General features: G+C 48.6%; 1 protein-coding gene across 2 annotated transcripts in view; it reads right to left on the bottom strand.

Moving 5' to 3' along the window:
* Positions 1-204: 204 nt before the first annotated feature.
* POLH (DNA polymerase eta) overlaps positions 205-16,035 on the bottom strand; it is a 158,228-nt gene continuing 142,397 nt past the window's right edge. For both annotated transcript variants that reach the window (XM_086926021.1, XM_086926022.1), the window contains exon 12: positions 205-3,222. In XM_086926021.1, coding sequence (XP_086782147.1) covers positions 2,265-3,222 — 958 coding nt within the window. In that variant the 3' untranslated portion in view covers positions 205-2,264. The remainder of the gene's footprint in view (positions 3,223-16,035) is intronic.

Raw genomic sequence — 16,035 nt, 5'->3', positions numbered from 1 at the left:
AACAGACATCACGATGGTCAACCAGCAGCTAAAACTGGATGGGGAGGAGTAGAGACAAAACCTTCATTTTTCAACGTGGTTTGCTTTCTAAAACATTCAGGAATGTTTGGTTACAGGGGTTTTTATTCTCTTGGTCTGGTGTGGGTGGAACATTGTGTGCTTGTGAGTGGTCTAGGCCAGAATAACTGCAAATACAGAGGGCAGTGTGCTATACTTTGTTTTATTATTATTTATACTGAAGTGAGAAATATACTTTGCCATAATTTCTGCAAAATTCTTAAGCGTTTCAAGATTTTAACTTTTCCATAGCAGAGAGTTGAAAATATTTCTGCTGCTTTGGACATACCTCTCTGATAGTTTGGGCTTCTTTCAGTTGATTTATCATTATGAATTCATGTTTATAGGTTTTTTTAGGTGAAGCATTCATGACTTCTTAGGGGAAAACAATTAGACTGTGACAGATTAGGTGTTTAGAAATTGGGCAAATTTGGGGTTAAGCAATTACAGTTTGTGTACGTTTCAGACAAGACTAAACCGAGACCATTTAAACAAAGACCAATACTGAAAACCTTGGAGAATAATAGTATAACATGAGTCCATAATTGAGATGGGGAGGCCAGGAGAAGTGAAAAGAGGGAATGCATGATGTGTGAATGACATTCATCTGAAACATACGATCTTAAGCCTACGGCTGTGTGCTGAGACTGTCACATTTAGGGTAAAAGGCACCGTCACAATGGGATCAAACAACAAACACATTTGTAGAAACCACTGAATCCATGGCTCACGCTCTTTCCAATGTGACCTGCAAAGTAATTCCTGCATACCTGGGCACGTATGGAGCCCCACGAATAGCTCAGGGGAGACCCGCAGCACGGACATGGGTAACATTCGGTGATCTCAACAAGCTCCTCTATTCTGCCGCAGCACCAGGAACACTAGAGACGTAATGTACTTCCTGTGAAAATGTAAACTAGAACTAGATGCCTCTGAATGTAAAGAGCTGACTACATCTTTCTCTATAACATGGTCATACTGCCTCCCCTTTGCCCATCTCTCTCATTGCTGCACAGAACTAGGAATCTGTAGCTTCTTGCACAATTTTGCTATCTAAGCCCAAATCCTTCCTGCTAAGCAAGCTCTGATCAACAGTGTGCTAGAGGAGCATGTCAATAATGTCTAGTAATGCCATTAAGACTCCATAGAGTCCTGCTAGTGCACCTCACTCATATGTGGTTATGGCTTTGGTACAATGTACCCAATCCTGGACCCCTCTAAAGGAGAAATAGGCTTACCATGGGATAAGATGTGATGTGCAAGTGCGCTGCGATCAGTAAAGGCCCACAAAAACACCTACGGCATCTGAACAGCATGCAGTCAAACGGAAACATCTCAACTACATAAGGATTCCATTGCTGACAAACATCTTGCACACAAGCTAAAGTTCCAAATGCTTTCGCAAAGCCGCAGCCTCATAAAACCTCCCCAGGCATAAAAAGCAGATGTGAAGCAAACTGGATTACATATATTAAAACTCTGCAGTGAGATACTGCATGGAAGATCAAGTGGTTGGTTCTTCACAGAAGAGAATGAGCTACAAAATCCCAACCTTGGCCACTGGTGCCTAGAATGGCAGGTTGCCACCGAATCCTGCTGAGGTAAGCAAGCAATGCTTGGAATCCTTCTTCCACAGGGTTGTACTGTGGTGTACATGTAGTGCAGAGCTGCAAGCAATGAGTATGCTGGTTGCAGTGAATGTTTTATAGTAAGTCAGTGGCTTCCTAGATCATCAAGGCGTATTTAGTAAACTATGGAAAGAGAATGCCAAAAAGCTGGACCCAGTTATTGCAAAGGCATGCCCAGGTTGATGCCGCTTTTGAGCATCTTTAAAATCACACCAGTTCACCAATCAACCTTGAACTTGCACACCCCAAGACGCGCTACTGTATATTGGACTTTGCAAATACCTACATGAAAACAATTCTTGTCGGTTTATGAGCAGAGCTACACTGAACCATCCATCACACCAGATCCACTTCTTGCCAGGTGCAATAAATGAAAGGACTGAAATATCCATTTGAGCTCTGTCCCGCAATTGGGCCTTTTGGGATTCTTTGCAAGATAAGGACGATGCAGGTTGCGAGGAAAAGTATGAAGTGTGCATATATGATCCGTTAATACCAGCTTACGATTGTTCCCATCCTGCACTTTCCATTGTTCAGAACGTACATCCTCCCTCTGCCCCAGGCGTCTTCAGGGTGCAGCTATCGAGGGGTCTTCTTAAAGAAAGAGTCTAGGGTCATGTTGGCGTCATGTTTGGGGCGCTTGGCACTAGACGACGGGGTGCTCTTGGCCTTGTTCTTGCCTCTCAGTGGTGAGGACAGTGCAGGACTGGGTGAAGCTGTGATGCTGGAAGAGCTGGGTACAGAATAGGAGTTCTGGAGATCTAGGGCAAAATGAAAATCCATGTGCTCGGGAAGCTCCCAAACCACGACCTTCTCGCTGCACTTCTCACACTGCACCAGATCTTCTGCATCAACAGGAGGCAAAACCTTGAAGGACACCGCACAGTCCGAAGGGTGTTCCTGAGTGTCACCCACATCAGGAGAAGCTACAACCTTTGCCTCACTGGCTGAATTATGTTCCACATCTTCAGTTTCAATGAAATCCAAACTGTTCTCATCCACAGTTTCATCATCATATGTGAAGCTCGTGGACTCAAGCATGGAAAGATTGTTTTGTGATGAGAGATTTGTTTCATAGATATTTCCAAAGCTTGGCCTCTTAGGTAATTCTGGCACTGGGCCCTGAAATGAACCATTCTCACTAGGGAATTCCACTGATGGTGCAACCTTCTCACTAGATTCAGGATCTGAGCCTGGTGTGGACAGATTTAAAGTGTTCATGGAGTATAGTGCTGTTCCAGTGCCGGGAAGGGATGCTTTTTTATTATCAAATGACTTCCTCTTTTCTTTAGCCCTTTCAAACATTGCCTGGATTGCATTGGGTGGTTTTGGACTTGGCATCTGCTTTCTTGGACGTTCAATGGACGCAGGTAGGTGAGCTGCTGAGGTAGAGGTAGAGCTGCAGGACAAGGAGGCTCCAGCCTTTTGAGTGCAGGATGCGTCACTGGTCAAGAAGCCGGTGATGCCCCCTTTGGAAGGTGTCAGCGTCTCACAAAACTTGCCTGCAGAGAGCTGAATCAAGGTGAGTGGAGGCGACCTAGAAAAAGTTACAAAAATAAGTATCAAGTTAGGTTTCAAAAAAGAATATTCGTACACATCCTTTCCTTATATCTATGGTTCATGTTAAAGGTAATTAACGGTGCTCACTGCAGCGATCACAAGGTGGCGGCATCCGCTATAGCACCATTAATGAATACAATGCTTGTAAATGGGGCCTAAAAGTATGGAACAGGCATACCATTGCTTTCCTTCTTGTTAAGTGTGGAATAAGTAGTTGGGGAAAAAAATCATATTTGGAATCCTGAACATCTTTGACTCACCGGCACAGTTAAAAATTAGCACCAGATCAGGAGCCGAAGGCTCATTTAATTAGAAGCAGCAATTTCCTTGTAGTGTTTTTAATTCCATGTCCTTTTATACATTCAAGTGGAGCTGAAACAGCTCCACTAGCAACTGATGCAGAATTTATGTACTCTTTTATTGCTCACCAGTTCTTTCACAGCTCACATTTTTATGTGTGTGCACAGGAGGGGGTTATACATACCTTACAATGGACAACTGAGCAGGAGGAGGCCATCGCCTCCTTGTGACTTTCCTGGTGTATTTCCCTGCATCCTCAGACCCCTTTTCCTCCATCAACTGTTATGGGACACAAAATCCCACACAACTTCATACATTTTCCTCTCGGGCTTCCAATGAGCCTAAGAGAACATGTGCAGGATCTGGCAGGCCGTGTGCACACTGCAGTGGAGCATGTGCAGAGCATTGTACAGCGTGTGCAGGGCAGGGTTGGGACAGCGAAGGTCAAAGCCGTTTAATGTTTTGTTGATTTAATTGCTCAGCCTCTATCACCAAAGTTGGTACCAGTGTAGAAAAATGTGGAACTGGGAGTTTTGAGCAGATCCCCAAGCTGCCGAATAAACACTAATGTTCAGAACCTTGTTGAACTCACTAAATGTGCCAGATTTCAACTTACGCTACCATAACATATATCGGACTTTGTGATACTCCTCCACAGAGTATGGAAAAGCCTGCTAACCAGGCTGCCAAAATCACAAAGCCATCATCCACGCTGCAGCCAGGTTCATCGCCCAAACGAAAACAACTGACAAAAACGTTCATCTCCGTATCTCGCTACCAAACCTTTTTTTATTTTTTATTTTTTCCCACCAAGTATCAATAAAGTACATCATATACGCATCATTCATTTTTACATAGAAGTCATAATGTCTCCATGCATACAATGACAGTCAACTTAAATAATGCATATACTTTACTGTACGGAACATAACATAATACCTTACACAAATGATTACCATCTGATGATCACAGATCTTTAACTCACATTCTGCATCTATGTCCAGACTTGACCTGTACATGGGTACTACTGTCTCACATAGTTCTCGATGACATGTATCATCCCTCCGTAGCTTTATAAGCCTCCGCAACTGGTAAACAAGAGTCATCTAGGGTTTGTTGCAGATAGTCCATTAGTGGTTGCCAGAAATCCTTAGGCCTGAAGGCTTGGGGGATTTCTTCCGCATATGTCCCTAATGTTTCCTTACAATATAATAAGTCAGCTATCCAATCCTTGAGTCTGGGAAGGTCGTTTACTACCCCAATTTATAACTACACGTCTTTTCGCGAGTAGCAGAGTCACCGCCAGGAATTTACATCTTTTGGCATGTTTGAGTTTACGAATTCCCAGCAGGCATACCAATGGTGCATTTGGAAGTTGTTCTTTCAGCATGCTGGATAGTGCATCTGTAATATCTTGCCAATACTTGTTTAGACTGGGACATGCCCAGGCCATGTGTAAGAAGTCAGCCACGGGTGCCGCACAGCGCAGACATTTGTCGTCCCCTTTAAGGCCGTATCTGTGTAGTTGAGCCCGTGTATAATATGTCTGATGGATACATTTAAAATGTAGGATCTTTAGATTACAATTTGATGTAAGTAAGTGTAATTGTGCACAGCTATAGCTCTAGTCTTCTTCAGATATGGTTTTCCCAGTGGAGTTTTCCCATCTCTTGAGCGATCTATCAAGCCCTGAAACATTTTCATTCTGGGAAGCGGTGTATAGCAGTGTGACAAGGTTTGTTCGTGTGGGTGCTGGCAATAATATTTGTAGGGCGTGCAGCAATGTAGGTTCTTCTGGGAACGAATCATACAAGTCTTTGATTGCTGCCCGTATCCTTAAATATGTAGACCTCTTTAGTGGCGTTTGATGTGCACAAAGGGATGAATCATTGTGTAGGATAAATTATTTGTGTGGAAACAAAGTACCCAGGGTCGATAAACCCATTTCCCCTAGTACCATCTGCATTTTCTTTTCCTGTGTTACTGAAAGTTTGGGATGGTTAGCCAGTGGCAACGCCGGAGCATATGGAGGTAGTTTCTGTGCTCTTAGTGCTAGTGTGCCACGCCCTAGATGTGCATTTGACAGTTTCTATCGTGTCTTTGGGATAGCAACTAATAGGGTCTGATATGTAGTGCGTAAGTCGGTTTGGATGAACACTGTCCCTCTCTACTGCAATATGTGGGATATGGGAGTGTGGTTGTATCCAATAGTGTGCATGATGTGCTTGTGCACAATAGTAATATAAGTGTAGGTCAGGGGCGGCAAACCCACCCTGGTGATAGGGTTTTGTTAGTATCTTCCAACTGACCGTGGGTTGTTTCCCAGCCCATGTTAGACGTTGTAAGACCCTGCGCAGTTTAACAAAGACTCGCTACCAAACCTTACACTTAAAGTGCGTTCTGCCTACAAAACTGAATGCCACAGATATTGGGCTGTTCACCTTAATTACCCCTGATCTCGCTCACACACTGTAGTTGTCTGGTAAGTAAGGATCCTAAGAAACAAAACTCCTCAATACACCTCATTACAAATGTATGTCCCTTGGTCCCCAGATATGGAACACACGCCCTTCCATCTGCTATAAAAAATGCTGCCTCACCTCACACCCAGACCAAAAAAAAAAAAAAACATTAAAAAATCCTTATCACTTCATAAGCAGAAACTCAAATAATATACGTACTTTCCACGTCTTACAACTGTGTCGCTAACAGAATGTACACATGCCATATAGAAGCTGATACTGCACATTTCGTGTACATGCATACACCGCCACACGAGTCTCAAATTGACATTGATTGACATTTTAGGCTGCCCGCTCATTATACCTACAACTGCTTACTATCTACAATTTTATTTTCATTCTATATTCCTTAATGGTGTATGGTTGGGGTCCACAAATACATTAGTCATCCTTCTAGCGTTCAACTATATTATACATGTTCATTGTAACTTTATGGTAAAGCACGGTCATCCCTGCAGGGTTTAGTAGCACTATAACAAACATGACTAAACTTGAATAAACAGACAAATATAACTTACCCTTACATCACAAAGAATAATATTCTAAGCTGATTCTCAAAGAGGAACAGTTTATTTCATGAGCAGTTCAATCCATGCTTATTGCGACCATTAGACTATCTATTAGAGCCCCACTTTATTTTGGTATTATATACAAACATGGGCATTGACCACAACTTAGATTTCTCGACCTTATTACTTGGAGTGGATGTGATATATGACTTGCGCAAACGGATCCTATTTTCCATCTTTTCAGGATACTGATTTATTTATTGCTAGAGACTTTTTGGAGCTTAATTGCTGTAAACATTACAGACTGATCTTATATACCATTGCTACCCAAGTGTCAGGTAAGATCCCTTTCTGACCACAGCGTACAAATATGGAAATATAGGTTTCTACCGTCTGAAACTTGACATATGGCTAACTTTAGTCAATATTGTTTTTGTGCTCTTTTTTACTTCCCTAAGTCATAAGTCATAAATTCTTATAAAGCGCTCATATCACCAAAAAGGTCTCAAGGCGCTAGCAGGGAGAGACAGCAACCACGAATTAAAGGAAGTGACACAGGTTAATTAGGAAAAAGCCATGTTTTGCCGAATGATTGGATATGGACGACAGATGGAGGGGCAGTTTGTTCCAAAGTAGGGAGGCTATATATGAAAAAGCCCGACAGCCGTTTCTCGTGGTTTTGGCCCTTGGCTGGACCAGGAGGCTTTTAGAACTGGATCTTAATAGTCTGGGAGGATTATACCAAACCAATTTATTTGCTAGGTAGGAAGGGCCAATTCCCATAAGAAGCTTATGCACGATACTGAGTATCTTAAAGTGACTTCTTTGGCGCACCGGGAGCCAGTGTAGTTCCCTGAGACTAGGCAGGGCTGATGACCTGGGGGCCAGGCCAAGCACCAAACGAGCTGCGGCATTCTGAACCGTTTTGTAGCTTGGTCAACAGGCATTCATTTATGGAGGCAAACAAAGCATTACCATAGTCTAAACGACTGATAATGAGCACCTGAATCAGGAGGTTTCCTAGACTCAAGGGGAAGCCACTTAAATATTTTACGCAGCCTGCGTAGGATGCCATAACAGGTACGGGACACAAGATTGATGTGGGACTTCATAGAAAGGGTAGATTCAATCATGATTCCCAGATCACCTACCACCTCCTTAGGCTCTGGGCATGGTCCCATTTCTGGCGGCCACCAATCTTGTGACCATATCTGCTTGGCTTTACCAAACAGCACTATTTCTGTCTTGCCGTAGTTCAGTTGGAGTTTATTGGCACTCATCCAGTCCTTAATCGCGATCATGCATTTCTGGAATCTGGAACGGGTATCAAGAAAGTCCAAACTGCAGCGAACCAACACCTGAGTGTCATCTGCGTAAGACACTGTTGAAAACCCAAAAGATTTTATTATGTTGGCTAGGGGGTAAGATAAAGATTAAAAAGCAGGGGACTTGGGATAGATCCCTGAGGGACTCCTACAGAGAGGGGGGTCCTACTGGATTCGAGGGTGCCAACCTTTACATAGGTGAGCCGGTCTGCGAGATAACTCTCAAACCAAGCACGGGCTTTGCCTCTGACACCAATCTCCCACAGTCGTTGACAGAGCACGCTGTGGGAGGCGGTGTCAAAGGCAGCCGATAAATCCAATAGGATAAGGACAGCAGACTCACCCCTGTCTAGAGTGAGACGAATGTTGTCCACTACCTCCATCACAGCCGTCTCGGTCCCGTGGGCAGGACGGAACCCTGACTGCGAGGGATCAAAAGAGACCCTTTTCCTCTATAAAAGTTGAAACTCGCTTATTAACAAGGTGTTCCAGTACCTTCCCGAAGTAAGGCAGAAGCGAGATCGGCCTATAATTGGACAGATTGGTAGGGTCACTATTGTTTTTTTTTTTTAGAATAGGCTTAACCTGGGCCACCTTCCAGCAACTGGGAAACGAGGCTGAATTAAAAGAGGCATTGAAAATGTTGGTAAGGGGTCCAACCAGTGACGGAAAGATCTTATCACACTTACGCGGGTCCAAGGCATCTGTGGGGGAACCGGATTTCACCTTCATAAAAGCTTTTAACACTTCCGCCGTGGTAGTGGGCTCAAACTCCACAATGGATGGAGACTCAATGTGGGAAGGGGAAGAGAGGTGGTGGGGAGAAATTTCACCAATTTGATGGATATCTGGTTTAAGGACAGCAAATGTGGAGTAGATAGTCTTTATTTTATTATCAAAATAGACTGCGAGCGAGTCAACCCACTGAGCAGTGGGCAAAAATGCCGGCTGCTCCACCTGTGGAGAGGTAAACTCATTAACTATTTTATATAGTTCTTTACTCGAGTGGGCGGCTTTATTAATCCTTTTTTTTTTTTTTTAAACCTTTTTATTAGTTGCATTCAATACATACTCATGACAATGACAGCATCTGCAATCCAGTAAAGCAAGAATCGTGGTACATTCATTAGAAAGGCATCAATTCCACAAAGGGTACAAGAATACAAATATATGTTCCCATGCACAGTAGCGGAGAGGTTAGTACACCAGGATCCTGCCCCCCCACCACATGTAGGGGGCGTGATGAAGAGGAAAACATCCCCCCCATATATCCAGATGTGATGGCAGGCATGTATGGGCGGCATCACCAGAACACACCGAACCCAGTCTGTCTCCGCACCTTCCAGTCAGCTAGCCGTGTCGTCCTGTGTAGCAGTGTATCAGATGTGCTCTAAGTGTATGCGTCGGCGCTGAGGATTCGAGCTAATGTCATGTGTAGGGACAATCGGGGTGCAATACAGTATGGAACAGTCTCTCTCCCCAGATGTCACCTGTAGCGCAGTGTAAGCGTACCCCCAGTGTGTACGACCACCATCCCCAACCCAAGAGGTGGCAGAGTAAGAAAGGTTCCTCCCCTAATCAGTGTCTCGCGCCTTCCAGTAATTCCCAGTGCCCTTAACACATATAATTTTCTTCCCTGACAACCGTTTGTTTGTCGTCGTGTTTCCGACAGTCGTGTCCCCCGTCCCCATGCCAGGCAATGTATAGTACCTCCCTCCCTAGAAAATGTGAAACGTTGAATGCAATGTAAAGCCTCTACACGCTCACGGGCTCGGGTTCGGTTCGCCATCTCCAGAGGAGTCGCTATGTGTCGCCTGAGCTAACCAGTACACCTGTAGGGGGGACCAAAAATCACTGGGCGCACACCGGGCGGGTAACAGTTCCGCATAAACGCCGTGTTGGTCTTGGCAGTATGTGAGGTCGTCCAGCCACTCCTTAAATTTCGGCGCCCTCCCTCTCCCCCATCTACTAGCTATCCTCCGCTTTGCAAGGAGTAGCGCAATGTCGACAAATTTGCGGTCTGACTTGGGCACGTGTTTGGTAAATCCCAGCAGCATCACTATTGGCTCCATGGGTAGAGGGCCGGCAATCATTACCTGGAGCGCTGCATGCACCTGCGTCGAGTACAATTGTATGGCTCCACATTCCCAGGCCAGATGGAGGAAATCTGCGCCATCCTCCCGGCATCTAGCACATCTAGCGTCCTCCAAGAGGTGAAACCGCAGTTTCCTGACCGGGGTATAATAGTATCGTTGCACAAACTTATAGTGAATGATTTTCAACCGACAGCTGGAGGATACTCTAGCCGTGACCGAGCAGCAATAATTCCACTGCTCGTCTGTAAGAGCAGTATGTAGTTCAGAATCCCAGTTAGCCCGAGCTCTCGGCAGAACCATCGGATACTGTTCACGCATAGCGGTATACAGCTTAGACACCAAGTGCTTGCCATCCGACACGAGCATTACATGCAATGGCAATACCGTCCCCGGTTCCTCTGGGAAGTTAGGGAGGATGTCTCGCATACCCTGCCGGAGTCTAATGTAGTAAAACACCTCCATGGGCGTCGGGGGGGGTAGATTGGAATATCTGTTCTTTGGTACGGAACAGTCCCTCATGGAATAGGTCACCCCATGTGTTAAGGTGTACGCGAGCGCACATGGACCGAAATCCATTTTCCGTTAGGAGCGAAAGCTTTGGGTGGTATGCTAGGGGCATTGCTGGGGAGTAAAGCATGGGAGCAGTCAGAAGTTTAGTCACTCTGCGCCAAGCATCGATAGTACAGGTAACTGTGGTGGCGGGCGTTTCAACATCCCCCACCTGTCCCATCAGCATGCCCCTAAGCGGGAGCGGGTGTACGATCCAGTCCTCGGCCGCGATCTGCGGCATGAAGGGAGCGGGATGGACCCAGTGATAAGAATGCTGAGCCTGAGCACTAAGGTAGTACAGTTCCATGTTAGGAACATCAAATCCGCCCCTGTCATATGGTTGTGTCAAGACCCTCCAGCTAAGGCGTGGTTGCCTACCACCCCAGAAAAGGCGGAGCAGTTCAGATCGAAGCCTTTTGAAAAAATAGGCCCCCGGGTAGTATGGGATGTTTTGGAATAGGTATAAGAACCGTGGGAGGACTACCATCTTGATCAGGGAGGCTCTGCCTGCCATCGAGAGCGGCAGGGCCCGCCAGCGATTCACATTATCAGCCAATTGCGAGATAGCCACCCCATAATTTGACCGGATAACGTCGTCCTTATTGAGCGATATGTCTATGCCCAAGTATCTTAAGTCAGAGCTGCACCACTCCAGGGGGTAATCCAACTGAAAACGGGCAACTGATGCCGTGAGGGGGAAGAATTGTGACTTCTTCCAGTTGATGTGCACCCCGGATATGCCGCCGAACGCCACGAATTCCCTCAGGAGCGGGTTAAGGTGATCTTGTGGGTGACGTACATACAGAGTGACGTCATCCGCATAGAGAGAAATACTGATCTGACGCTGATGACAGTTAAAGGCACTATCTTTGTGTAGCTGACGGATTCGACAAGCCAACGGTTCTATTGCCAGGGCAAAAAGCAGGGGTGACAGAGGGCAACCCTGCCTAGTCCCTCTCGTGATCGGCATCTGTGCCGAAAGCATCCCATTGATAACGATCCTAGCAACTGGTGAGGTGTAGAGTAATTTTATCCAGGCTATGAACAGTCGGGGGAACCCCATTCGGCCCAGGATAGCCAGTAGATAACCCCACTCCACCGAATCGAACGCCTTGGTGGCATCCAGAAACACAGCAGCGATCGGCAGGTCGGGCGAAATGGTGGGTTTTAGGGAGAACAGCGTTCGTAGATTATGGGAAGTAGCCCTCCCTGGGACAAAGCCAGATTGATCCGGCAGCACCAGTGTATTCATAAGGAGGGACAGCCTAGTCGCTAACACTTTCGCGAGGATCTTCGCGTTGCAATTTAGCAGCGATAGGGGTCGGTAGGCATCAGTGTCCTTTGGATCTTTCCCCGGCTTCAAGAGCGATGTGATCGCTACCTCCCTCATGGAGCCCGGCAGTATCCCGACCTCGAGCGAGTCTTCAAAGACTTCCTTCAGTACCGGCGCCATGATGTCGATATAGCACTTATAAAACTCGGCCGGTAGACCGTCCAGCCCCGCCGCCTTGCCATTGCTAAGGGACATGATTGCCTCCCTGATCTCGTCCAGTTCGAACGGGCATCCCAGGAACGCCCTGTCGCTATCGCTTAGCCAGCAGAGTGCGATGTCGTCCAGGAAGTTACCGAACTCCACCTCACCCTCCTGCTGCGTGGAGTACAGCCGCTTATAGTGTTGTAGGAAGGCAGTTTGAATTCCATTGGTATCCTGATGTGTCCCGCCCTCCCCATCAGAAATTTCCAGTATATGGGTAGCGAAGCGCTGGCGCCTCGTGAGCGCTGCGAGCACCTTTCCCGGGCGATCCCCCTCGCAATAGCGTCTAGCCGTCCAGTACTTGCCCCGGAATTTCACCTCCCTGGCAGCCTCTTCCTCGTAAGCCGATAACTTAGTCCTGAATTTCCCGGATAAGTCAGGGCAGGGATTTCCAACCATCTCCGCCTCCAGCGCCTTAAGTTCCGCCTCAAGTTTAGTTAAAGTGCGCACTATGTCCCTCAGAATTCCGCAGCTTTTAGAGATTGTGATTCCCCTCACTGTCACCTTAAAGGCCTCCCAGATCGTTTCGACCTTGTCTACCGATCCCTTGTTCCTGGGGAAGAAGGCTTCAATCTCCTCGCCCAGTTCGTGCCGAAAGACAGGGTCCAGCAGGGCCGAAGGAAAGAGTCGCCATGGCGGCCTCACCCTGGCATATCCCGGCATCTCCAAGACTGATAGCACAGGACAATGGTCCGAGTAGGTGCGCGGCAAATGGGTCACCCGAACAACCCCACCAGCGAGGCCACGTGAGATAAAGCAGTAGTCGATCCGCGCCCATGAGCGCGTGTGTGCCGTGAAATGGGTACCTTCCCTAGCTGCTGGGTGTGCGTGTCTCCAGCAATCCACTAGGCCAGCCTCTGTTATAATGCCCTGGAGTGAGTCCCTGGCCTTCGTATTGTATTGTATACCACCGTCCGATCTATCCGCCCCAGGAAATAATGCCAAATTGAAGTCTCCCCCCCATACGATGTGCATGGCTTCAATTTCCAACACATGACCCCACAGCGATAAAAAGAAACAAGGAGTATCCACATTAGGCGCGTAACAGTTCACAAACATTATTACATCAGTGCCCAACCTCCCCCAAAGGATGACGTATCTCCCTTCCCTATCCACCTTCACCCCCAGTTTTTGAAACGGAAGTTGCTTATTGATTAAAATAACAGTCCCTCTGGAGTACGTGGAATAGGAAGAAAACTCTCTCACACTCGCCCATCTGCTCGCCAACCTGGGGACACTATTTGGGCTAAGGTGGGTTTCTTGGAGCATCGCTACCTGCACATGGTGCCTATCTAAATATGCAATCACATTTCTACATTTTCGGGGGTTATTAAGGCCGCGGACATTCCAGGACATTATTGAGACAGTAGTCAAAGCATCATCACCCACATTCGTCTCCGTATCCCTGAAATAAGCCTTCTGTCAACGCACCAGCCTTCAGGTGAAATGTACCAAGTGCCAATCTGACCGCCGTCCAAAACATTCTCACCATACGACCAGTCTTGCTGTCATACATCCAAACTCCAGTACCTGCACACATGCCATGAGCGCCAACCGCAACAACATCGCCACTTTCGGCAACACGCAACTCAACAACCGAACCCCTCCCCTCCCTCCATGCACACTCTCCCAACCCCCGCTCTCCCGCTCCCCACTCCACCCACTGAAGCAACCCAAACTTGCCAGTACCATATCCCCCCCCCCCCACCCCGAGCCCAACAATCAAGAACAGTAGAAAAACCATGTGGGGAATCCCCTCCTAGTGACACTAGAGGAATGCACCCGAACACCCCACCTCTCTCCCCTCGACCCGCATGCGCCATACGGAGACGACAGAGAAGATGGGGTGGTGCCTGGCATGTATTATCCCTGTAGGCTAAAACCCAAGCGCCCAGTCAGCGCCCCACCTCGCCACCCTCCACACCAAAGAAGGTACCAAGAGAGATCAGGAGGACTGTCCAAGAAGTAAACACTGCTCAGTCTAGGTCCTGCTTCGCCAACGGGCTACCCCGTTCAAGATCAACTCCAGCCCAGGGACAAAGGAATTAAATGCAGACGGCACCCAACAGTAGTTCACAATGCCTAAAGATAGTCATCAATGGCTCTGCAGGCAGGTCCGGTGCTCCCCGACGGGAGCAGGCAACAGCAATCCAAGGCCAACCGTCGTGCCATCGTATGGAGACAATAAGCAAATGTTCACGAGGGCAGTGCCCCGTCTTAGATCAGATCCAGCAGAGGGGCAAACATATACAAAAGCAATTGTCGCTCATTGGTAATCCACAATGTGGCAAATCTACCACCTATGTTCCTACAGGCAGGACTAGGGGAACTCGACGGCAGCAGGCATCGCAGATCCAAGGCCAGCCTCTGTTCCATCCCTTGGAGTCAGCGATCGAATGTTCACAAGGCCACAACTAAGACTCCTCGTGCTCGGCAGGGTTCACGTCTGCCTCATCCTCACCTTCATGTCGCCTGTCCCTTCTGGTAGTGCGTAGCTTCCGAACATAGTCCTCGGCCTGCTGGGGATTTGTAAAAAAATGTTGTTTGCCCTGGTGGGTCACCCTGAGCCGCGCCGGGTACAGAAGCGCGTAGTCCACTTGCAGATCCCTCAGCTTCTTCTTCACATCTAAGAATTTTCTCCGCTGGTCCTGCACCATGGGTGTAAAGTCCGGGTAAAGGGAGAACTGCACACCGTCACAGGATAGGTTACGATTTGTGCGTGCTGCGCGAAGTGCCGTATCGCGGTCCCGGTAATTAAGCAACCGGGCGATGATGGGTCGCGGCTGCGCCCCCGGCTTGGGGACCGGACCCAGGGAGCGATGCGCCCGCTCAACAATAAATTGGCTGGAGAAGGCCTCCTTACCCACTGCCGTGATGAGGATTCGCTCCACATAGTCCTCCATGCGCCCGGTGTTGGTGGATTCCGGAACCCCCGTGACGCGAATGTTGTTGCGCCTGCTCCTCGCCTCCAACTCCTGGTTCTTCGCCGCTATCACTCTCAGGATATTGTCCATTCTAGTTAGGCGCGTATCGTGGGCAGCGGCCGCGTCCTCTGAGGTAGAGATGCGCCTCTCCGCCTCCCCCAAGCGTTCCTCGTGGACCTCTAATTTCTGCGCAACCCCATCCATTCTGGACGATAGGCGGTCAACCTTGTCAACTATCGTGGCGAAGCCCTGTCGCATCTCCTCCATTATCAGCTTCAGCTCCGGGGCTAAGGGGGTAGAGGGGGGCTCAGTGCCCGATGGTCCCGGGGCCCCACTGGACCCCGTCGTGCTGCGCAACGGCTTCTTGGCAGCAGCAGGCTTGAAAGAGAGCTTGGGCTGTTTGTCGTCATTTTTGCCCATCGCTCCCCGACTGTGATCCCCCACTGGGGCCTGCGAGTGGTGCTGATGCCTGTGCCCACTGCTCCTAGCCAAATCAGCGCGCCCTGAAGGCCCCCCGCGTGGCAAACGCGTCCGAGGCAGTATCTCCTCCCTAGGGCCCGAAGAATCCCAGGTGATCTCTCACCCCCAGAGCCCACGCTTTAGTGATGCAGTAGTGTGCGAGGCAGTTAGGCGCCGCGCCAAGCGCCGCTGTCCGGGGCACAGGGAGTGTCGGCGGGAAGTGGTGGTAGGCGGCCAAGCGTGGGGGGAGGGCAGCGCGCCAATTGCGGGAGACAAGGTACTCAGTCCGGGCAACTCCTATGCCCTCCGGAGATCCATTGGTGCCTCGCAGGCCCCCACTCCCAGGGTGCAGCAGGATACTGGGGCCGTTGCGGGGTTGCAAGGTGCAAGGCCGGGGAGACGTCCCCCCCTCCGGCAGATCCAGGCGGGCGCCACGATGCTCTCACGGTACTTCAGCGGTCCACCGGGGGCAACGCGCAGCACCCCCGCGCACTGCAGTGGCTCCACAGGGGGCAAGACTCACCTCCGCCACCACTCTAAGGCGTCCAGCGGGGCCCTCCGCCAGCGATGCA

The sequence above is a fragment of the Lissotriton vulgaris genome, chromosome 6 (genome assembly GCF_964263255.1).
Source record: "Lissotriton vulgaris chromosome 6, aLisVul1.2, whole genome shotgun sequence".
NCBI classification, from domain to species: Eukaryota; Metazoa; Chordata; class Amphibia; order Caudata; family Salamandridae; genus Lissotriton; species Lissotriton vulgaris.
The sequence above is the reverse complement of the archived record's forward strand: the minus strand, read 5'-3'. Positions and strand labels throughout refer to the sequence as shown.